This window comes from Talpa occidentalis, unplaced genomic scaffold (assembly GCF_014898055.3).
Source record: "Talpa occidentalis isolate TD23 unplaced genomic scaffold, MPIMG_talOcc4v2.1 talOcc4.2, whole genome shotgun sequence".
Taxonomy (NCBI): domain Eukaryota; kingdom Metazoa; phylum Chordata; class Mammalia; order Eulipotyphla; family Talpidae; genus Talpa; species Talpa occidentalis.
Window position 1 is genome coordinate 85,215,006 of NW_023602073.1, and position 25,343 is coordinate 85,240,348.

At 35.9% G+C, this 25,343-nt stretch overlaps 2 protein-coding genes across 2 annotated transcripts in view; one reads left to right on the forward strand and one right to left on the reverse strand.

The window, feature by feature from the left end:
• Nucleotides 1-1,372: 1,372 nt before the first annotated feature.
• Nucleotides 1,373-19,629, forward strand: DDX43 (DEAD-box helicase 43). The gene is made up of 17 exons (XM_037520928.2): nt 1,373-1,728; nt 4,322-4,377; nt 6,023-6,149; nt 7,278-7,412; nt 8,858-8,939; nt 10,180-10,336; nt 10,553-10,671; nt 11,394-11,504; nt 11,883-12,024; nt 12,476-12,576; nt 13,520-13,607; nt 14,623-14,750; nt 14,960-15,069; nt 15,590-15,728; nt 16,551-16,638; nt 17,228-17,382; nt 19,015-19,629. The coding sequence occupies exons 1-16, from the start codon at nt 1,482-1,484 to the stop codon at nt 17,342-17,344; spliced, it is 1,947 nt and encodes a 648-aa protein (XP_037376825.1). The 5' UTR covers nt 1,373-1,481; the 3' UTR covers nt 17,345-17,382; nt 19,015-19,629.
• A 2,063-nt stretch (nt 19,630-21,692) lies between these two features.
• CGAS (cyclic GMP-AMP synthase) overlaps nt 21,693-25,343 on the reverse strand; it is a 28,755-nt gene continuing 25,104 nt past the window's right edge. The window contains exon 5 of the mRNA XM_037518743.2: nt 21,693-23,436. Coding sequence (XP_037374640.1) covers nt 23,085-23,436 — 352 coding nt within the window. The 3' untranslated portion in view covers nt 21,693-23,084. The remainder of the gene's footprint in view (nt 23,437-25,343) is intronic.

A 25,343-nucleotide genomic window follows, 5' to 3' on the forward strand; every position in this document is an offset into this window, starting at 1 on the left:
ACAAATTAGTATCAGAAATGAAAAAGCAGACATCACTACAGATCCCATGAACTCTTGAAAGATAAAGGAATACTATGAAGTCTATGCCCACAAGTTTGATAATTCAGATGAAATGACCAATTCGTTGAAAGACACAATCTGCCAAAATTCACTCAAGAAGAAATAGACAAACAAGACATAACTGAACTGGTAATAACTTTGCAAAACAAAAGCACAGACTGAAATGTGTTCACTGGACTACCCAAACATTTGAGGAGGAAATCAAACCAATTTTCTACAATCTTTTCCAGAAAACAGAAGCAGAAGGAAAACTTTCTAACTCATTCTATGAACTGAGGACAACATTGCCCTTATACGAAAACCCGATAAAACACAAGAATACCACAGAACCATTTTTCATGAACATATATGGAAAAGTCCTCAACTAAATATTTGCAAATTTAATCCAACAAAATTCCTTTCTAAAAATCATTAATACTACCCATTTAAGATTAAGGAGTAACGAGATTAAATACCTAACACATTTATGTTGTTATGTATTTCCTGATTGCTCCAAATAGCACTGTAATCCTATTTCTCCAGACATTCACATTCAATTATAGATAATACCATTCAACCCAGACGGACCACCTGGTCCATCTTCCCCGTCCCCCAATTCTGGGCACAGATCACAGTGCCTACCATTGCAGTACATGTCTACTATGTTCTTAGATCATTGAACTGAGACTTGGGCAATTTGAAGATCCTAGTCAACGCAGGGGCACTCCCAGCTGGCCTGCATCACTGAAATATGTTCAGCCAGAGACAGGCTGCAGTAATTTATTCATTTATTCAATTTATTTCATTATCTCGAAAAGCACAACAAACGTTCAAGTCAAGTGTTGCATGAAGCACGGAAGTAGCATCTCTGAGGTTTTTTTAACTGTGGATCATTAAACTTTGTAGATTATAAACCAACAATTTACAAACTAATATAGGTTTAAACCAGGTACTTAAACCAGATAACTGCTGATAACTGATAACTGCTCACGTTATCAATGCTCAAAGACTGTTTTGTCAAGCTTGATATCAACATTTTTATGTGTATACTGAGACATGTTGTAAAAATTACCTACTTTTACGAATCACGCGTAAAAACGTTTCTAAGCCCCTGAATTTTGGGGTAGAAGGAAAAGGAGTTTAGTAAGGCGAGGCACATAGGGCGGTCGAGGAAAGTCACACGCCTGAAAAAGGAACACAAGGTTGGCGCATTGACGCGTTCAAGGCGCGCTCGCAGGATCAAGAGATCCCATTGGTCAAGTCCTGAGGGTCCCGCCTACAACGTCTAGTTCACCAATGACTGCGCGGCGAGGCAGGTGCAGGGCTGGGCGAGTCTCGCGCGGGCTCCTTAAGCAGCGGCTGCGTGGCTGCCCTTGTAGACTCGCCCCCGACGGCGCTAGACCCGAACGACGTCGGACGTGCCGGATCTCATTCACGGAACCATGTCTAGGAAAGAAGCGGGGGGCAACGCCTCTCCCGGGGTCGTTGCTTCCCAGGAAAGCTCGGCCCAGACCCGGCCACCCGAGACACCAGTGGAGGAACGGACTCGAAGAGGTCGGGGGGCCCGTAGAGGCGGCAAAGGTGGCGGCTGGAGGGACTCCGCCGACTTCCAGCAGCCAGGGGCCGCTGGTCCCCAGGAACCGCCGCTGTGCTTTAGATTGAAGAAAGACTGGGTCGGCATCGTGATCGGTGAGAGCGAGAGGATGGGTATGCGGCACAGGTTAGGGACGAAGAATGGGTGGGGCCAGGGGCGGAGCCTGGGCGAGGGCATCCCCGCCCCGGTTCGCCTCACCTGCAATCAGCTGCCACCTAATGATATTCAGGACTCTCCTTATAGTATCTCTCATGCCATCTGGTGCTAGTATGATGTCTTCTAATGCACCTTTTGATATTTTGTAGAGGTTATGTTTTGGGAAAGCAAAGTCTTAGAAGACATGAAATTTTCGGTAAAAACCAGGCCTTTTGACAGCGTACACCAACAAAGTAGTGCTTACACCAACATGAGCAACAAAGTAGTACTGAATCAGTCTGTTTCAGCACCATTTAGAACCATTAACTAATGGACATTAGCCATATCTTACACTTAGCTTCTTTAAGTGTGATTTTCTACTGAAAAACAGACTCTTCTCAGTACATCATGAATGTTACAATACATTTTTGAAAAGCATTTAGGAATTATTGGAATGTAGCTGTGCCACATTTATTGCCACTAAGTCTGAAGATAAATTCCAACATTTTTCCCATCAGGGGAGGGAGCTAGTATTTTGCTTTACCCCTTTTCGAAAACTGTTTGGAAAAATTGAACTGGCAGCGATTAAATAGAGCAATATAAAACTGATAGCTCGACCAACCAGAGATTTTTTTCAGTACCTCAAGAGGCTCAGAGATCTGAAGTTAGGCTTCATTAACAAAAGTCACTAGATTTGTAATAAAATCACTTTATTTTTTTTAACATTTATTTATTTTCTTATACAAGCACTGGGTGTAGTCAGAAGTGCAGGAGGGTGAGAGAAATCACCAGAGCCAGAGCGGGGAACAGAACAGGCAAACTGACGAAGTTCATTGCTGAGGGGACCAGTGGACGTGGCAGGAAAGGTCTGCGTGCCATGTGGGACGCTCGCCCTCACCCGGGGGCCAGGGATCGGAATCGGTGCCACAGAGGCTGTGGGCAGCTTCACAGCCCAGCGTTCAACTGGGGAGGCCCAATAAAATCACTTTAAATTCAACACTTACTGAGCACCTGTGTAATACAGCCTCTGTGCTAAAAAGTACCCACTCGATGTTGGTTCTGGATCCGATTTTTTTATGGTAAAAAACAAATTTAAATTAAACAATTTTAGTGTACAGTACAATAATAGTCATGAGAACAGTGTTATATAGTACTTCTCTAAAATGTTTTCCTCTAGCTTGACTGAAACTACCCATTGAACAACTTCTTATTTCCCCATTCCAATTTCCCCCTTCCCTAGTAATCTCCATACTATTGTTCTGTCAGCTTGAGTATATTAGATACCTCATGGAAACAATCATACACTATTTGTTTTTAGTGATTGGCTTATTTTACTTAGCATAATGTCCTCAGATTTTATCCATGGCCCCACTAGCAGGATTTCTTTTTTTTTTTTTTTTAAGATTTATTTATTTATGCATACAAGAGCTGGGGTGTAGGCCAGAGGTGTGGGGAGGGTGAGTGTGTGTGAGAGGATTCACGAGAGGCAGGGTGGGAGCAAAACAGGGGGATCTACTGAAATACATTGCTGGGGGGAGCAGTGGGTGAGACAGGAGAGGTTTGCTGCGCATGTGGATTAGCTCCCTGGCCAGGTATTGAACTCGTGCTGCAGTGGCTACCAATAGCTTCATAGTGCTGAGATTTAACCCCCTGCACCACCAGGGAGGCCCCAGGATTTCTTTTTTTTTTTTTAAGACTGAAAAAAGTATATATATATATATATATATATATATACACACACACACACACACACATATATATATATACACACACACATATATATATACACACACACATACCCCATGTTATTTCCAATTATCTATCACTTCCAATCCATTTAATTATTTCCACATCTTGGAAATTATGAACTCTGCCCTGAAGAACAGGGAAGTACAGATAACATTTTGAGAGTCTGAATTGAATTATTTTGGATTAATACTGAGAATTGGCATTATATATGGTAGTTCTAGTTTTAATATTTTTGAGGTGTCTATACAGATTTTTGTATAGACAAACAAAATGGTTGCACCACTAACAGTGCACAAGGATACTCTTTTTAAATCCTCACCAACACTTATTATTCATTCTAATGGATAAATAAGATGATGTCTCAGTATGGTTTTGATTTGCATTTCTCTAATGGTTTCAGCATCTCATAGATATGTGTTGGACGTTCATATGTCTTTAAAGTAATGCCTGTTTGAGTCCTCTGACCATTTTTAATTGGATTTTTTGTTAAACTGCCCTGTGCAAGAGTTCCAGTTTCTCCACATCCTTGCCATCACGTGGGATCCAGTTGGTTTGTACTTGGGCTGATAATGAGTCATTGGTATCTACCTTTGGGAAAGGAGCCTTTTACTACCGACCTAAATTTGGAATAGAAAGCTCTTGATTCCCTACTTCCTAACTGAAAATGATACAAGACTTTCGGAACCTTTCTTTGGATAATATGAGAAAGAACTAGAGAAGGTTCTTTGAGGAAAGTAGGTAAATCCCCCTTACTGATTTCAACTTGGCTTTTTTCTTTAAAAACTACTTTATTTTAAAAAACAGGTCGTGGTGGGTCAAAAATAAGAGATATTCAAAGTACAACAAACACCAAAATACAGGTAAGTGATGTGTGTTCTTAAAAGCATTATTCATTCCTAACTCTAATTTCTGCTTCAGTTATTAACTTACTGTGTAAACTTAGATATGATACAGCAAAGATCTTCAACTACCATTCTTTTAAAGAAATTACCTAAGCTGTGCTCCATTCCATATCCAGGTTTTTTTACTCATGGAGGTAAAAATCTTAAGTGATAACCTCCTCTGAAGAATGAGATCTCTGGGGAATACTCATCATGACCTTCCTGACCCTCACCCTTCAAATCTTCATCTTCTGTATTCCAAAACCAGAAGTCTCAGATTATTCCCTCCCTTTATCTTACAACCAGCTCATCACTGAGCTTTCTGTTTCCTATACTTCTCAAGAAGAGTCACATCATTTGGAGCATTTTCCCCTAACTGTCCATCCTGCTTACAATCTTCACTGTGGCTGGGACAGTCTTTCTAAAACACAAATGATTATGTGTTCATGAGCTGTCTCTGCATAAAGCCCTTTCATAATATCTAATACTTCTTAGCATGGTCCACTTGATCTGGCTTCTTCAACCTCCACCTTCCTCTTTCCTCACTCCCTCAACCCACTCCTCAAGTATTCCCACACAATTCTGACACTTCCCTGTTCTAGTTAATGTAATTCCTACTGTCAGAGAAATCTAAGACTTCCTGCTTCCTCATTCTGTGTAGGTGTCTTTTTTGAATTCTCTCAGCATCCCATTTCAGTCTCTTTTAAGCACTTACACAAAATATCTATGGACACTGCAGGTAGTAAGCTTTGTTTCAATCACCAGTCTAAGACATTTGATATAATAGTATTATATATAGTAGATAAATACTAGATAAATACTAGTAGATAAACAGTAGATAAATACTATTGAATCAATGAGGGTATCTATGATTATGTATGTTTAAATGTGCTACTTTAGGTCTTAGCCTTCAAGTATCCTTTTAGCTTCTAAGTTTGCTTCCATTACAGTATACTGTAATACATAGATATTGAATATCTGTATATACATGATGTGTAAGTATAGCATTCTCTCAGGTTAAAAATTTGCATACCTAACTATCAGTTATTTTTACATAGCATATAAATTAATCCACTCCATCCCTATACAATTCTGTAAGATTAACCAAATTACCATTTTATATGTTTGAAGTGAGACTCAAAGTAATTGAAATCACTTACTAGGTATAACAGCATAATCTAATACTATTTGTTGAATTTACTCACTACCTATTTACTCACTATCTATTACTAATAGATATAAAATTAGTGCTCTCCACAAGGGAGTATGGTGATGGTGCATGGGTGAATTGGTGGTGGGAATTTCATGGAGACTATACTGGAGAGGAGAAAACATACTTTGTACAAAAATGAAGAATGAGGTAAAAAATATATAAAATAAAATTAGTTGTCTCCTACTCCTTCCCTCCTCCCCTCATCCAACCTAAAGGTAATTCTCAGAGTGAACATAAGTAGCATCCCTTTCATCAATTAGAATCTTAGACACTGACACTGATCAGTATACTATTGCTGCTATACAATAGCAATAGTATATTCTGTTTATACTTCATACTATGTTGAGTGATTGGGAGATGGTAGTGAAGGGACTTTAATCTCACCTATTTCCCCTTTATATCCCCGTATAGATAATAAAAGGGCATCTTGAAGCTGAGGTCAAAATTTTTGGCAGCAAAGCAATGCAGACAAAAGCTAAAGCAATGATAGATAATCTTGTTAAAAAACAAGAAAATTACAGTTCAGCTGCCAGAGTTGGTAAGTAATTTTACCCACGATAGTCCCATAAAATTTGTAAAATTGTATTTAGTGTTATACACCATGTTGTTGCTGATTTTTTTCCTGAGAAGTTTTAGATTGTCATCATTAAATCTAGTGTGCTAAAGGGTTTTTTCCCTTTGAAATCCCAGAATCCTTTTTTCCTCAAATTAAATATCTACTTCATCTCTGTAGTTAAGTCTAGCCTGTTTATCTTAAGCCACCAAAGAGTGAGAGGACAAAATAAACATTTTTTCAAAGGGAGACCAAGTCCTTTTTTAAAAAAAGATTTATTTTATTTATGCATATAAGAACTGGGGTGTAGGCCAGAGGTGGGGGAATAAGAGGATTCATAAGAGACAGAGTGGGGAGCAGAACAAGCAGATCTATTAAAATATACTACTAAGGGGAGCAGCGGCAAGACAGTACAGGTCTGCTGTGCCATGTGTGTTAGCTCCCCAGCCAGGGATCAAGCTCATGCCACAATGACTGACACTACTTTGATATCGCTGAGACTTGATATCGCTGAGACTCACCCGAGAGGGCCAGGAAAAAATAAACTTTTAAAATAGTCCCTAATTAACAGAAGTAGAACAAAGATTAGTCCTGGCCAACTGGCTCTATGATCTTTCCACTAGATTATCACAGACTTTGAAAAAAAGCCTAAATTATTTTTGGAGTATATTTGATATATCAGATCTTCTTGGACTAGAAAAAAAGTATTGAATGATTTCCAGAGGCAACATGGAATTTTAAAGAAGAGTCTTGGTTTCAGATGACAGCATTATGCCTTAGTGTTTCTTAGGAAAGATAAGAGTCTGTCCTGGGTGTAACATCCGCCTCATAGGATTATTGTAATGATTAAGTGATATGTGTGTGATTCATTAGTGGATATTAGGACCTCATGCTGTTTTCCTTACCGTCAATAAAATTTTTCCATTTCATAAAATTGATGGCAAAAACCATAACTAGAATTATCATGGTACTGTAGTACTAGAACGCTAAATTTTGTATTTGAAACATTATTTTGTGGTTATTAAACATGAAATATAATAGTATCATGATTTTGAGGATTGTGTAGTGGTAGAATGTATTTTGTAACTAAGTCAGTAAAAATATTTTTAACAGATATTGTTGCATTCCAACCTTCTGTTGGAAAAGATGTAAGGACAGAAGACAGTGTTGTCACAGAAGATCAGCCTTTGATTGATTGGGATCAAATTCGAGAAGAATCTTTGAAATGGGAAAAAAAAAAGTGGGCAGGTTAGTGTCTTGACATTTACATGTGGTGTTGGTATTTCTGTTTATGGAAGTGTTTATTATCCTTTATAAAATGTCTCTTATTTTTAGCAATAAATCTATATGGAAAATGATAGTAAAATTTGAAATGCTACAAGAAGTTCCTAGGGCAGGATAGTTTCTGTATTGCCTGGGTTGTGATTTATTCTATAGATGGAAAATTAAAACATTAAATTTATTTATACTTTGTATTATTTGAGGTAACTCACTGCTTAAGTTTTATTTTTTATTATTTTTAAAGATTTATTTTACTTATTAATGCATGCAAGAGCTGGGGTGTAGCCCAAAGGTGTGGTGGGTAAGAGGAGTCACCAGAGACAGAGTTGGGACCAGAACAGGTGGATCTAATGAAATACACTGCTAAGGGGAGCAGCGGGCAAGACAGGAGAGGTCTGCTGTGCCATGTGGTTAGCTCCTTGGCCTGGGATTGAACTCATGCTTAGTGGCTGGTGATAGCTTAATAGTGCTGAGACTTAACCCCTAGCTCCACCAGGGAGGCCCCTGCTAAAGTTTTAGATAGAAAATCAGGCCCAAAGGGATAAATGAAGGGAATAAACATGCCAACATTATATTCCAATCAAAATAACCATAAGTTGTTAACATTGATGCTGTTGGTGTGTCTGAGCTGAAAACGGTAAAATCAATAGGGAAAAACATTACATGAAGTAGCAGATAGTTGTTGAAGGGACTTAATTTTTAAAAATTTGTCTTGTTTAATTTTAAATGAATTTCCAACTTGCAATTATATATAGCTTATAATATTTCACATTATAGCCATTGAATTTTAGAGTAAATTCAGGCACTAATTTTGGCTATCAGAATGAGGGAGTTTAAAAAAATGCAGCTGTAATATACTATTTATTTTAATCTAAAAAGTTAATGCACCAATCTATGACAAATATAAATGATGATTAACTCCATGTCATGGTTAACCTATCTACATGTTAAGTTTCTGATATAATCTTGACAATGCATTTATAGGAAGGGGCGCGACTTGGGATAGGGAGCCAGAAATTTAAATTTGGAAGACATATAATAGGCAATTAAGAGAAATCAAACTTTAGAGAGTGGAAAAAAGATAATTATTCCTAAACAGTAATGAGATGGACCTTCAAAGAAAATATAAAATCAGCCTACTAAGTGTGAGGAAGATTAACCAATTGTGATATTTGTTTTGTACATTGTAGTTTCTTTTATTTTAAATTTAATTGTTAAATCCTAAAAAAAAAATAACTGAAAGACAAGTCAAAAAGAGATCCTAGACTGTCATAAGCTTGGCTCATAAGGGCAAGAACAACTATCTATAACTGTATGTTGCAAGTATTTTAGTTTAATTGTTGTTACTTTAAGTGTCAATGAAATGTAAATTCTGATTATTTATCAAAGTTTAATTTTCACGTTTGTCTCAGATTTGCCTCCGATTAAGAAAAACTTTTACACTGAATCAGAAACCACAAGCTTAATGTCACAGGTGCAAATAGATAATTGGAGGTAATTTTATTTTATTATGTTTTTAAGTGAGTTTTTATACAGTTATTAAATTAATTCATTAGGCAAAGATTTGAAATGATTGCATTTTGATTGCATTTGAAAACTATACCTTCCATTTTCAAATGAAAAATTGGTTGGATCCTTCATTTTTTATATATATATATATGTAAAGATTTATTTATTAATGCACACAAGAACTGGTGTACAGGCTAGAGCAGGGGGCACCAGAGACAGAGTGGGGAACAGAACAGGCAGATGAAACACACTGCTGACAGGAGCAGTGAGCGAGCCAGGAGAAGTCTCCTGCGTCATGTGGGTTACTCCCTGGCCGGGGATCGAACCTGTGCTGCAGTGGCTGCGGATTGCTTCATAGGTTGTGTCTTAACCCCTTGCACCACCAGGGAGGCCTACCTTCATGTTACATATTTTAAAGAATGTGTTTATATATAAACAGAGCATATTTAGGGTATTGGGTAGCATTTATTGCTCCTCAATAAAACTTTCTTCAAAGAAGCAAAATTTGTGTCTAACAGAGTAGTCACTATCCATAGAAAGCTATCGAACACTTAAAATATGGCTAGTATAATTGAGGAAATTGAACTTTAAGTGGTACATGTGGTTAGCATATGCTGTTTTGCACAGCAGTTTTAGAGAATTATTTTGCCAGCTGCTAAAAGTCATAAGAAATTAATCTTGATATCTGAATATTGGATTAATTGCTTATTCTTGAATCCTTTTTATGTGAAATTAAAGATGCTAGTGACCACTTTTTTTCTAAGATACATGATATTGCAGAATGAACAGTTATTCTGGGGTTGGGGTAGGGCTCAGACTTTGGACAAGTAACTAATCTCATAATTACCTGTCAAATGATAAAATTCTTACTTCTCAGGATTGTTAAGGATCAATTGAGGAAATATGCTTGGAACATTTTAGGCTTTCAAGTGTTTGCCAAGTATGATTTTGAATTACAAACATTTAATTTTCAGGTTCTATTCTTAACCTTTCTATGAATCTTTCATTGGTCCATATAATGTAAAATGTAATTTTTTTTCTTTTCTGCAGCTATTTGATGAGAAAAAGATGAACTCACTTCTCTTTCTTAGTTATTAAATTTTACTGGTTTTTATATTTTGTAGTTGACTTTGTAGATATGATCTGAGCTAATGCCGGGAAAAATTTCTTGTTTGGGGAGCAAAGGGATCAAAGCCACTAATCCTTGTTCTATTTTCCCTTGAAGGAAGGAAAATTATAATATAATGTGCGATGACTTGAAAGATGGTGAAAAACGTCCTATCCCCAATCCTACATGTAAATTTGAAGATGCCTTTCAGTGTTACCCTGAAATTATGGAAAACATTAAAAAGGCAGGTTTTCAAAAGCCAACACCAATTCAGGTATGCATTCTCTAATTCTAATTGTTTTTCCCCCTCAAACTAATATCTGAATGTTAGGAGTTTAAGCACCATGGAAAAACTATCTTTTATGAGCTGTTTCCAGGAGCACCTGTACCACCAGTGCTTTGCACTCAAAAAAATTTTTGGAAGTGGGAGAGGTCAGACACTTGACAAAAAGAAATGTACTCTTTATTTTAATGTTTCATTCTGTTTCAGTCACAGGCATGGCCAATAATTCTGCAAGGAATCGATCTTATAGGAGTTGCCCAAACTGGAACTGGGAAGACATTGTCCTACTTAATGCCTGGATTTATTCACTTGGACTCTCAACCCGTGTAAGAATTTCTACAGCTGTGTTCTCTTTATAGGGGTTTAATAGATATACCTAAAATGATACTAAAATTTCTTTCATCTATTGCATTAGTCAAAGAGCAAAGACAAAATATTTATTGGTAGCAATGGTAGTATCTACCAAGAGCTTTAATAGTGTACCCTTGGGGGGCATCCTGGGTGGTGCAAGGGTTAAGACGAAATCTCTGAGGCAATCTGCAGCCACTGCAGCACGAAATCAATTCCCAGCCAGCCAGGGAGCAACCCACATGGCGCAGCAGAGCTATCCTGTCTCCCTGCTGCTCCCCTCAGCAATGTGTTTCAGTACATCTGCCTGTTCTGTTCCTCACTCTGTCTCTGGTGAATCCTCTCACCCCCTTCACCTTTGGCCTGTACCCAGTTCTTGTATGCATAAATAAATAAATCTTTTTTAAAAATGGTGTATGTACCATTGGAATCAAATAGTCTAAAGTAGTATATGTCCAAATATAATATGCTATTTTCTGAGAGGATGTTTGACACAAGAAAGCATTAACCATGTAAATTGAAAAGGCTAGTATCTGGGCCCTTGGATTTTTCCTTATTTGGTTATTTTTCTATATTTCTCCACTTCCATAGAGAATGTTTGTGACTTTGATACTCATAGTGACAAATCCTGAAAGCACTGCAACAATGCACCAGGAGTCTAAGAAAGATATTCTAATATTACTCTGTTTTCTTTTCAAAGAACTGGAGAAAAAAGGAATGGGCCTGGTATGCTAGTCCTTACACCCACTCGAGAATTAGCTCTTCAAGTGGAAGCTGAGTGTTCAAAATATATATATAAAGGTCTTAGAAGGTAAGTCATTTATTTGGTTACTTTTGCATCAGTATTTTAATAATTTATAGCTTACCATATTCTCCCCGTTATCTTTCACACATTTTTGAGAATCTAATTGGCTCAGAATGAGTCAGGTATTACTCCAATCCAAATCAACTATAGCCACGGCAGTTGTGTTAAAATAATAATATAAACATGGTTCTTTAGGCCATGCCACCCTCTGTTGATGGATGTGACTAGTACTCCGAAAGGTGTAATTACTACAGAACATCTGTCATTTATTTGATGTATATACCTTTAATTTGTTATCAGAGGCTCCAAATTTTTCACTTGGTTGGAATTTTGAGTTGTGATGAGATATTCCTTGCCTGAACATGAACCTCTGTTTTCTTTTAGTGTTTGTATATATGGTGGTGGAGACAGAGGTGGACAAATACAAGACTTGACAAAGGGTGTAGATATCATTATTGCAACTCCTGGGAGATTGAATGATCTGCAAATGAATAATTTTGTCAACCTGAAAAGTGTAACCTACTTGGTAATCTTGAAGTATATGAATTTGGGATACTGGGGAGAACTGAATTCTTTTATATATTTTTTTAATGGCTGAAATAATGGTTTTAAATTTTAGGAGGATTTCCTATTCTCTCTAGTATATTAAATAAGGATCTTTTAAATAATTCTATTTTAATGTTTTTTATGCATGTTGGGAAAATGCAGATAAATACAAAAGAAAATTAGAATCCATATGGATTTTTAAACAATTTTTTTTCATTAAATAGATTTAGAAACTATTAGTCAACTTAAAATAAAGCTGTTACAAAAGCCAAAACAAATGGCTTATATTCCCCTGGAGAAATGAAAGTAGTTCCTTAGGTAACAGGGGAAATGAGAACAATTTACCTGTTAGTATTAGACTTATTAAAACAGAGCATAAACACATTAGCTACCTCCTAGATCTAATCTACCCACAATCATTTTTAATGCAGGTTTTAGATGAAGCTGACAAGATGTTGGATATGGGATTTGAACCCCAGATAATGAAGATTTTATTAGATGTGCGCCCAGACAGGCAAACTATTATGACAAGGTAGGTGTGTGCCTAAGTGCTAGTCTGCAAAATTAGATGTCAATGGAATAGAGGTTGATTTCCACCCAGGACCAGAGAATTTTAGAGCGTTACTTGAAAGTATTGAGATCCTTAGGTAAAAGATATCAGTTTTGCACTTAAGTGTAAGGGTATGAACTGCTATTGCGTTTCCTAAGTTACATGTAGAGATTTCTGTAAAAGCAGAAGGGACACTTTCATAGTGGGGAGCCTCACGTTTGAGTAAATGGTTACCCCTCCATAGAGATAAACATTTCATCACTGGATACTTTTTTTGCCCAAGACAAAGCTGAGGAAGAAATGATTTTCATTTAAATGCAGAGTGATCTGTAGACCAATTTCTTCTGAACGTAAATCCTTTGTGTCACTAACATTTAAAAAATAGCATATAGTTGAAGGGAAATACTAAATGTCCTCATTTTATTAGTAATCTTCCTCTTTTAAGAAAAATGAAGTTAGATTTCATTGTAACTACTGAGAAAGTACAAAAAGTGCTTACTTTCATAATATATATATGATTAAAGAAACCTAATTTATATATCTTTTCATCAGTATACTTAAAATATTTTTATTTGCCATGAGCACTTCGATCTGCATGCTGACAATGTATGAGTACTGTTTTTTGTCTTTCATAAAGACTGAGAGAACTAATCTAACATTTGAATTCATTTTACTTCTCCATAGATTAGAATTTAAGATATAAGTGTCCTCCACCTACTTAAGTTTATTTAAAATTTTCATCTATTGATAGTAGTTATACTGCAGTTGAGCAGTTTTTGCGAAGCATGCATTATTTGTAAAGTATGCCACACTGAAAAGTATAAATTTGCTCTTCATGGGTAATTTGGTTCATAGCTCTTAAAAACCTTAGTAATATTTGGTTTATAGTAAATTTTTAATGTTTGTTATCTTGTTTTATTTCTAGTGCAACTTGGCCATATGCTGTCCGTCGACTTGCACAATCATATTTGAAAGAACCAATGATTGTATATGTTGGTACTTTGGATCTAGTTGTAAGCTTGTTTTTTATTACTGTTGTTAAACTATTTCTGAAGTAAGGATTTGATTTGTTTTTTGGCATGACTGCTCTGCCCACTCACCAATTTTACAGCAAATCCTAAATGCATGTGATTTTATCCATAAATACTTACATGTTTATGTCTAAAAAATCATTTTAACATGCTACAGTACTATTATTTCACATTTAATATTGTAATAATTTCTTAATACTAGTAAGTGTCTAGTCAGTGTTCTATTTTCATTAAATCCAGTTCTAAAAAGGTCTACAAATGTGTATTTATGTAAGTGTAGTATTCTTTTTGTGAAGTTAAGATTAATCAAGTGTTCAGATGTTAAAAATAATAAAATTTATAATTAAATATCTCACATCTCTCTCCCATTATAAATTTCTTACCTTTCACTTAATTGATATTAGCCTTTCAATTAGCCATTAATGAAAACTGATCTTTTTTCTTAATCCCTAATAATGACTCTTTGTCTTGACTCATTATTTCACTACAGGTTTCATGAAAGATAGAATGCTTAACTCTTTCCTTTCATAAAATGCTGTTAAAATCTATTTTATCTCTGAGTCAAAAATGATACCTATGATATTATATTTTGAAATTTTGCAAATTGTCAAAATACTCATTAAATGGAAACTCCTGTGTCATCAGCTGATCATCTTCCTTCATTGTATAAGAACTATACCCAGAATTTATAATGACAGCCTTTGTAAACTTGACCTCACCCTGTAGTTTTCTTTTCCTACAATGGTGACCATTTGCTTTCAACACACTGCCAAGCATTCAAGAGTTCCCAATTTAGTTAGGTGAGTAAGTGACAAAAAGTGAAAGGATCAGCTACAAGTACTAGAGTAAAAATGGGTAGTTTTGCAAGGACCTGCTTTTTTCCTGAGTAGTTTATAAAAAAAATAACCAATCAATGATAGAAATAAGGTGAATTTCATGTCAATGTATGGAATTTGCCCCTCAGTGTTGATATATTAATGATCTTTGAATCCTTTAGGCTGTCAGTACCGTGAAACAGAACATAATTGTCACCACGGAAGAAGAGAAACGATCTCATGTTCAAACTTTCCTAGAGAGCATGTCTCCCAAAGATAAAGTTATAGTATTTGTCAGCAGAAAATCTGTGTAGGTATTTTTTCTTTTACAACCTTAGTCATCAGTCGTATTGATTTGTTAAACATCATTTCAGTTTGTACAGTTAACTTCAAATGGGGGTATATATATCTTACAGAGTAGTATATCAAACTTTCGCTTATAGAAATAAAAACTAGTGAATAGATGGTATAAGAATAAGCCCTTAATTTTAAGATCACTACCTTTATCTTTTGCTTCAGTGCTGATCACTTATCAAGTGACCTGGTTCTCCGACATATATCAGTAGAGTCTCTGCATGGCAATAGAGAACAGTGCGACCGAGAGAGAGCATTAGAAAATTTTAAAACAGGTACATTTATACAGTTTGTATCTGTTGTATTTTAGAAGTGCTCAGCACCTAGGCTTGTCTGAATGACAGCAGCATTTCATGGAACCCATTTCTAAGATTGTCATCAACTTGCAGATGCCAAAACTATAGTTGTTAAGAGCTCTAAATATTTATCAGATTCTCAGAACTATCCAGACCCAAAAAGCTAATATTTAAACCTAGGTATTAGAGTAATAATTTGCAGTGGGAGACATTTCTATGAATTTACCTGAAAGACATATATATATATACACACACATAGTTTTGTGGTATGGTTCAGATGATTCAGGGGCTCTTTGTGGAACCAACATATCTATTGTGTTGTAATTTACCAGGAATTAGAATATAAATATCCCTTTCATATTTTTACTCTTTTAATGAGTGTTTTACTATAAGCAATAATAGTTCACCTAATTAAATATTAAGGTAAAATGTACTTTTGATATGTGTGTTGGACTGGTTTATGTCAGCATGTCCACATTCATTTGGTTTTACTGTTTAGGTAAAGTGAGAATACTGATAGCTACTGACTTAGCATCTCGAGGTCTCGATGTCCACGATGTCACCCACGTCTATAATTATGATTTTCCACGGAACATTGAGGAATATGTACACAGAATAGGGCGCACTGGAAGAGCAGGGTAAGTAAGCATAGTCCACCCATGAAAAAAGCCAATTCTGACTCTTTCTTCCTCCCCATACTATTAATACCTGGAGAATTGTTTTGTTCTCTTGCATATAAATTGCTTGCACCTCCCCAGAACCTCCTTCACTACATAACCCCTTTTGAATTGGCTTGTTCCATATTCAGCCAGACCCCTTGATGTTAGCTGCACATGACTGAGTCAACTCTTCTATCTGTATTGTCACGACATTGAGCCATATACCCAGTGGTTACTGTTGTCCAGGTTGGCATATGTAAGAGGACTTTTTTTTTTTTGAGGATTTATTTTATTTATTTATTTATAAATAAATATGTATTATGTATTAAGAGCTGGGGTGTAAGCCAGAGGTATAAGGGGGTGAGAGGATTCACCAGAGACAGAGTGGGGAGTAGAACAGGCTGATCTACTGAAATATACTGCTAAGGGAAGCAGTGGGCAAGACAGGAGAGGTCTGCTGTGCCATGTAGGTCACTCCTTAACCAGGGAGTGAACTCATGCTGCAGTGGTTGACCATAGCTTTATGGTGCTGAGACTTAACCCCTTGCACCACCAGAGATGCCTGTAAGAGGACTTTTTTCCCCAAGAGTACTGCTGTCATATCCCCTGTAACATGCCATTTAATAAACTGTGATCATTTACATTCCAAGTTTCTGGTTGAGTGATGCCAAGTCTTAATACATAATACATATTTGGGTTTGTCAGAATTGAAGTTTTGTTGCTGCTGTTTTTATTTTGCTATTTTGCTAACTGAATCATGAATGCAAATTTTCATATTACCTGTTTTTTCCCTCTCCTAAGGAGGACTGGAGTATCAATTACTCTTGTCACTAGAAATGATTGGAGGGTTGCCAATGAATTAATTAGTATTCTGGAAAGAGCACATCAGGTGAGAATATGCATCTCATTACAATTCTACTTATCAGTTTTCTAAATTTCATTTATTGCAAGTATGAGGGCTTACTGCTTATCAGGAAAGACAGATAGTAAGCAAGTAAACATGTTATAAATGATATGGCATGGCAAAGATAAGGAACTGTAGGATCATATAATCAGGGAACCAAATCTAATGTGGTGAACATAAATGAAAACTACTGAGGAAGAAATCAGTAGGGTGGAGGGGCGAAAACTGTAGAAGAATGATTTAAGTGTTTCATCAGGGAACATATTCAGGCCCAGAAGAGAGAAAGAATGATACAGAAAGTGGCACCAGGTATGCAATAAGAGGACTCCACAAGTGAGGGAGCAGCATAATAATGGGTGATTTTAAGATTAGTTTGGTTTTATAGATTGAAGATAGATTCACAGTTAGTATGCAGAGATGCAGTTCAAATACATTTCATTGTATTTGAAAGATGTCATGTATTCCCTTGTCAGAGATTCTCTGAAAGAATTTGAAGGTATTTTAGCATATTGTTGAAAAGCTATTGTACTGAAAGAAAAAAACTCAATCCTAGTAACGCATTTAATGGTTTCAGAGTATCCCAGAGGATCTTGTGTCTATGGCTGAGAGATACAAGGCAAATAAGCTGAAAAAAGAAATGGAAAAAAAACTGGGAAGACCCCAAGGAAAGCCCAAAAAGTTTTACGATTAAGTCTGAGTTGAAAAGTGGCATCAGACTACTTATATGAGGTAAAATTTGGGTAACAAAGACTTTCAAATGTCTGTTTCCCTTTACTAGGCTCTGTATATTTATTACAATTAGCATTATCTATTAGCGTCTTTAACATAATAAATTACTGGGTGTCATTCTCTACCCATTACCTAAATTCCAGTTAATGTGTTTTATTTAAAATTGTAAGTATTAATTCAGAGTTGAAAAAATAAAAGTTATACAGAAATATCATTAAGAGTGTAATGGTATAATGTGTTATAAACTTTTCTAAGCAATGTGGTAATATATCAATTATAAATATATATATATATACCTTTTTCCCAGTAACTCTTCTTCTAATATATTCTATAAAGATGTCTGCATATATAAGTATTTATTATAGCAGTATGGTAATAGGAAAAGACAATAACCTAAATGTCAGTAGGTAATCATCTGAATAAACTGTGAAGAAAATTTTTTGCAAATCATAATCTGATAAATGATTAATACCTACAATACAGAGAGAACTCTTACAACTGAACAAAAACAGCCCCATTAAAAATGGGCTAAGACTTGGGCCTCCCCAGTGGTGCAGCGGTTGAGCGCTGGGTTGGGAAACTGCCTGCACCCTCTGCAGCACCAGTTTGATCCCCGGCCACCAGGCAAGGGTCCCACATGGCGCGCAGACCTCTCCTGCCACCCGCTGCTCCCCTGAGCAGTGTACTTCGTCACACTGCCTGTTCTAGTCTCTGCTCTGGCTCTGGTGAATTCTCTCACCCTCCTGCACCTCTGACTGTACCCAGTGCTTGTATAAATAAATAAATCAATCTTAAAAAAAAAAAAGTTAAAAAAAAATGGGCTAAGACTTGACTAGATATTTCTCCAAAGAAGACTAAATAGCCAATAAGCATGAAAAGATAGCAAGTCTCAATAATCATCAAGGAAATAAATGCATATCAAAATCACTATGCACATCACACCCATCAGGATAACTGTTATCAAATAAACAAAATAACAAAAGTGTTGGCAAGGAGTGGAGAAATTAGAGCCCTATGCACTGCTGGTGAGTATGTGAAATGGTTTATCCACTATGGAAAATATGACAGTTCCTCAAGAAATCAAGAATATAATCCAGCAATTCATTTTGGTGTGTAAGTCCAAAAGTACTGAAAGTAGGGTCATATAAGATATTTGTATGCCCGTTTTCAAAGCAGCTTTATTAATTGTAGCCAGAGGTGGTGGCAACCCAGGTAAGTATCCAGTGGGTAAATGGATAAACTAAGTGTGTAAAAAATGCTGACACAAGCTATAACATTGATGAACCTAGAGACACCATTATGCTATAGAAAATAAGCCAGTTACAAATACTTTGATTCCTTTTATGTGAGGTACCTAGATGAGTCTGTTTGTAGAGACAAATAGTGGTTCCCAGGAGCTGGTGAGAGGGAAGAAATTTGGAGATGTTTAGTGGGTAGAGTTTGTTTTGCATGATGAAAAAGTTGTGGAGATTGTTCTACAACCAATGTGAATAATAACATTGCAGAATTGTATATTTAAATAGTTGGGTGTATTTTATCTGTTGTGTGTATTTTATCTGTTGTGTGTATTTTATCACACTTAAAATTTTTTAAAATTTGGAACTAGCAATTTAAATTTTTCTTATTTTTCAGAAATCAAGATCTTTTAGAAATACACTGTTTAAGATAGATGGAAGTATTTGGAAGATGCTAACAGTATAAAGAAGCTACTGATTCTTAAAATAATAGTGTTTAAAATGTAGAATTTGAGGTTTTGTACTTTCTTTAATAAAATCAAAAGTATTTAAACTTGTTGAAAATTTTTTCTGGGATATTAAGGAATTAGTAGCGTTAAGATTTTTTCACTTTTTACTGTCTCTTTATTTAAAAAGTAATAAAAGTAAAGTTTGTCTCCTGCATTGTTGCTATATCAAGGCCAGCCTTTAAATGGTTTAAAGCTTATTCAGATATTGTAATGGTAGTGGAATAGATACTGTTAACAAAATAAATTAATATGTATGATAAAAAATAAGCTGATCTGCTCTGTAAAGCTGTCTGCAGCCTGTGCAGTGCGGGTTCCATTCCCGGCTGGCCAGGGAGAAACCCACATGGCGCGGCAGACCTCTCCTGCCTCACCCACTGCTCCCCTCAACAGTGTCTTTGGTTTGTCTGCCTGTTCTGCTCCCCACTCTGTTTCTGGTAAATTCTCTCACCTTCCCGTGCCTCTGACTGTACCCCAGTTCTTGTATAAATAAATCTTAAAAAAAAAGCTGATCTCTATTTCTGAATAGCCCTTTAATTTTGTTTGCTAAATATTTATTTGGGGTACTTTTCTTAGATGCTTACACTTTGCTTGGAAATAAAACAGTAAAAGGGTTTCATGGGACCAAAATATGCAATAGCTGTTCTTTAAATTTTAGCCTATAGCTCCATGCTGTATAAATGTACACTAGGAAATAATTTCATTTCCATGGAAGTTCCTTTGACTAAACAGTCACCAACTTTTCTTATAGTTTTGTATATAGTTTTCTGTTTTATACATGATAGTTATATAGTTTTGTATATAGTTTTCTGTTTTATACATGATAGTTATATTTATTAGTATCTATCACTTAGGCAGGTATTTATATTTGTATATAATTAGTTATACCTTCATTATCTCATCTTATTTACACTTAAACATGAGCATATGATTTTGTTGGTGGACACATTACTTTTCAATGTTTTCCTTTGTATCAAAAATCCTATGTGCGTGGAGTATAGAATCAAATTGTTCTACAAGGCTTATTTTTAAAAAGTAGTCCAGTAGTCCTCAACCTTTCTACACTTCATTTTCCATTACCAAGAGGCAACCATTCACCTTTTTAGCCATTTCTAAATAACGTGCTTGTATTTTCATTTTCTTGATTTTTCAAATTTCATATCTACTGACTTCCCACTGTAATCCTATGCCTGTGATGGTCAGACTCTTAGGGAAAGTCCAGTGATTGCCACCTACTGGGGTTCATGTCTATGTAGTATTTTTTATTTTATGTATATTTTACATCATTATTCCATTTTTGTACAATGCATGCGTTCTCCTCTCAGATATGTAGTCCCCGTAAAATTCCCACCACCAATTGTAGTAGAGAATTTAACCTAACTCAGAGAAGTCTCACCTTTACCCTTGGCTTTTAAGAAGTGATCATTAAACCCTTGGAATATGCCAATGTGATTTATGTGGGGGTGTTGGGTCACACAGTATCAGCTTCTACCACTTGATATCCAGAGGGAATGGAGACTGAAGTTAGATATGTGGGCAGCCATCCACTGAGCCCCAGTAAAAATCCTAGGCGTTGAGGTTCAGGTGAACTTCCCTGGATGTCATATATTCCATGGTATTATCATACATCACTGCCTTGAAAAAGAATAGAAAAAGGTGTAAACAAGCTCTTGGTTTGCTACCCTTCTAGACTCTGCTCTATGTGCTGTCCCTTGGCTAATTTCAACCCATACCCCTACATTGTAATATACCATAACCATGACTGTAACCATTTCATTGAGTTCTGTGTCTTTTCAGTGAATTATCAAACCTGAGAATGATTCAGGAAGTTTTCTGAAACTGCAAGTGGTGTCAGAAATTAATCGAGTGGGCAATGCTTTTCCCCTAACTAGTTTACTGAACTAATATGGCACTATTGAATATGGCAGGGAACTATGACTTACTTCCAAAAAATTAAATATGGTAAAGATGATGAGAGGTTCATAACTATAATATGTAATTATGCTAAATAAAACTTAACATTCTTCTTGTTGGAGTTCCTCACTCCCTTTCTGACTTTGAGGTGAGCTGCTACATTTTGGCCTGCCAATGTTGGGAGGATCACTTAGCAATGACCTTCAGTTCTGGGCAGTTTCTTGGAGCTAAGGAAATCCTCTAGTTTACAGTCAGAAAGAAACTAAAGTTGTCTTAAAACTATAAGGAACTGAACATTGCCAACAATTGTGGATCCTTCTTTACTTGAGCCTCAGATGATACCAGAGCTCCAGTTGATATCTTGGTTGTAGCCTTATGAGACCCTGTACAGTCATGCCTAGAATCTTAACTCACAGAAACTGAAATAATGTGTGTTGCTTTAAGCCATAAGTTGATGTTAACTTATGTTGCAAGAGGAAATAAATACAATCCAACCACCATGACCATGACCACACAAGTAATCAGTCTGTTGCCTTATCCTCCCCAAATAATCATAATTTTGATTAATAGTCAAGTATTACTTTAGCTTCATAAATACAGCTGAGCAATATTCTTTTTTTTTTTTAAAGATTTATTTATTTATACAAGCGGTGGGTACAGTCAGAAGCACGGGAGGGTAAGAGAATTCACCAGAGCCAGAGCGGAGAACAGAACAGGCAGACCAACGAAGTACACTGCTGAGGGGAGCAGTGGGCAGCAGGAGAGGTCTGTGCTCCATGTGAGACCCTCACCCGGTGGCCGGGGATCGAACCAGCGCTGCAGAGGCTGCGGGCAGCTTTGCAACCCAGCGCTCAACTGCTGCGCCACCGGGGAGGCCCTGAGCAATATTCTTAAATTAGACTATGTTACTGTTCTTTTCTTGTATACATTCATTGTTTTCCTGGAGTTAAGAGTCGCTTGTATTCTTTGTATGCCATGTTTTTCTATTTATCATTACTTTCTTCCCATTACTTTTTCTCTCTTAGTATGTTCAAACATGGCTTGTAAAACAAGATTCATAACATGCACAAACCATAAAGGAAAAGATTGATAAATTCAACTACATTAAAATCTTAAAACCATGTTTATTAAGTCACTGAAGAAGATGACAATGACAGACACACATTGGAAAAGGTATTCCAAATTATATAAAGAACTACAAAACAATGAGAAAAAGTATAAAGTAGCCAATAAAGTGTGCAAATGAGTAGGAAAAAAAATAGCAGTTGCCTGTAGGTTGAATACTGCTATAGCACAAAGGAAAAAGAGTGACATTTTATTCCATGCCTGTTCTATGAGTCTTACACCATGTGTGTTGCCTTTTCAAAAATACAGTAAATTCTCAATATCATCAATAGTGTCCTGGAAACTGCAACTTTAGCAATTTGAAAGTATGTCCTCAATGTCATTTCATTTAATGTTGGCTGGGAATGTTTTTGCTCATCAAGCTTAGGACAAAGTGACATTTTTTTGGGGACATGGTATAGATATAAAAGTGTTACTTAAAAATAAATATATAAAAGAATAAGTTATGTTTTATATTTAATTTATTTTAGTATTAAATACTCTAATTTTTTGTAAAATAATGAATATCCAACTTATTTTTCATTTTCTTTTTACCTATTAACATATAGGACAAGACAGTACTTCAAAATATATTTGTACATTGAACAAAACCTTCCAAATTTATGGAGGCAATAGTTATTTCTAATAGTATCTCTTGAACAATTGTGCTATATGAGAACTTGTATTTAATAAGTGCTTTATGAACTTAATTAAGGTAATATGTGTTTTTGTCCTTTTCATTCCAATCTAGTAAATATTTTAGGTTTTAAATATTCCTTTCTTCCTGTTCCTTGGCTAATTTCTTTCCTCAGATAGCCAAAAATCATTTGTACTTGATTAGCATTTACTAAGACAGACTGAGAGAGAAATGATTTACATTCATTTGATCAATCACTGCTATAGCAAATTTCCACAGTCATTAATGCTTTTTAAACTTAAAATTTCAAAATTCATCAAAAACTGGAAATCCATTGTTACTTTCATGTTCAATTTGCTTTGAGAGAAATTCCTTACTTATTCTGTTAATCTGTTCTTGAGAGAATAGATTGACTGAAGGGATAAAATAATGTTGAAGATTTTCTTTGTTGAGGCAATCAAGAAAGTATGCCACACATCTATCAAAGCATTCTTCTAGTTTTTCAGAAAGCCACTGATCGTCTTTTGGGTACTCGGTACACAGAATAAAGAAGGCGGTTTTCACATGATAAGAACAGAACTTATCCAGGTCCCTTCGGTTTTCAAACTTTTTTTTCAATTGTTGTAAAAGATATTTCATTAGTTTTAAGCAATCTTTCCTGTTGAATAAAAAAGAAAACCATTTATTTTTATTTATTTACAACCTACTATATTCCACAAAGAACTTTACACATCTTATATGAAAAGCATAGATACAATAAACAATACAGATAATATAACATATAGAGATGCAAATATACATAAATAATATAAATGTAATTCTAGAGTCACTATAATATAGAGTCACTCTAAAACATTAAACATATATGCTTTGCAAAGGAACAGACAAAATAAACCCTTGAGTGCAGATATGCAGTTACCAGAGGGGGAAGGGAGGGAGCAAAGGGTGGAGACGGTCCAATGGACTATGGTGGATGGTTATTGGTACTTTAGTGTTGAGAATAGTGTGACAAATCATTTGAAGAGATACAAATCTATACTCCCAGAACATATACAGTGTTGTAATCCAATAAACAAATATATGTGCTGAGTCTCACAAACATATTTTCTTCCCTCTTCCTCATCCTAACATACTTTTTTTCCATCAGAATTACTTCAACTAGGGCCTCCCCGGTGGCGCAGTGGTTGAGCACTGGGTTGCGAAGCTGCCTGCGGCCTCTGCGGCGCCAGTTCGATCCCCGGCTGCTCCCCGGCCACCGGAGGAGGGTCCCACATGGCGCGCTGACCTCTCCTGCCGCCCGCTGCTCCCCTCAGCAGTGTACTTCGGTCCTTCTGCCTGCTCTGCTCCCCGTTCTAGCTCTGGTGCATTCTCTCACCCTCCCGCGCTTCTGACTGTACCCAGTGCATGTATAAACAAAACAAACAAATAAATAAATAAAACATGCCTCTATTAAAAAAAAAAAAGAATTACTTCAACTATATGAGACTCACAGATATTTTTGTTTATCCAGTTATTCGCTACCTAACTTCAATATTTCACTTTTATAAAATGATTTTACTTTACTAGGCTGCAAATATTTACATTATTCACCCAGTCATTTGAGATTTGACAAAATTTTAATATTTGTAAAATTATTTAGCCTTGGCAGCAACATACTTTTCATAATGCTTGCTTCAATGCCTGCATATGAAGACTTAAAGAACCTCTTGTGGCTGGAAATTGGAACCTTGTTGTTTTCATCTTTAAACTTTTATGACCCTTATACTAGACATTACAAACTCAAATGAAAAGATCAATGAAACCAAAAGTTGGTTCTTTGAAAAAATAAACAAAATAGACAAACCTCTAGCCAGGCTCACAAAGAAAAAACAGGAGAAAACACATATAAATAGAATTATAAATGACAGAGGAGAAATCACAACAGACTCAGTGGAAATCAAAATTACTATGAATACTATGAATATTACTATGAATCAGACATCACTATGAATACTTATATGCAAACAAATTCAACAATCTAGAAGAGATGGACAAATTCCTAGAATGATATATTCATCCAAAGCTGGACAAAGAAGAAATTGAATACCTAAACAGCCTAAGTACAAGCAACGAAATTGAGGCAGTAATCAAAGCACTCCCCAAAAACAAAAGCCCAGGCCCAGACAGCTTCACAAATGAATTCTACCAAACGTTCAGCAGTGAATTAGTGCTTATCCTACACAAACTCTTTCAAAAAATTGAAAAAGAAGGAATACTACCAAATACGTTCTACGAAGCCAACGTTATACTAATACCAAAACCAAACAAAGACAGCACGAATACCAAAACCAAACAAAGAAAATTATAGGCCAATCTCCCCAATGAACACTGATGCAAAAATCCTCAACAAAATCCTTGACAACAGAATACAACAATGCATCAAAGAGATAATATACCACGATCAAGTGGGATTCATCTCAGGGGCACAAGGATGGTTCAACATATGAAAATCAATCAGTGAATCCAACACATCAACAAAAAGAAAAATAAAAACTATATGATCTTATCAAGAGATGCTGAGAAAGC

Bases quoted from the DNA above. Each gene is read 5' to 3' on its own strand.
- DDX43 (XM_037520928.2), top strand. From the start codon at position 1,482: ATGTCTAGGAAAGAAGCGGGGGGCAACGCCTCTCCCGGGGTCGTTGCT. The intron at 1,729-4,321 runs GTGAGAGCGAGA...TTTAAAAAACAG, and splicing joins CTGGGTCGGCATCGTGATCG to GTCGTGGTGGGTCAAAAATA. The intron at 8,940-10,179 runs GTAATTTTATTT...TTTCCCTTGAAG, and splicing joins GTGCAAATAGATAATTGGAG to GAAGGAAAATTATAATATAA.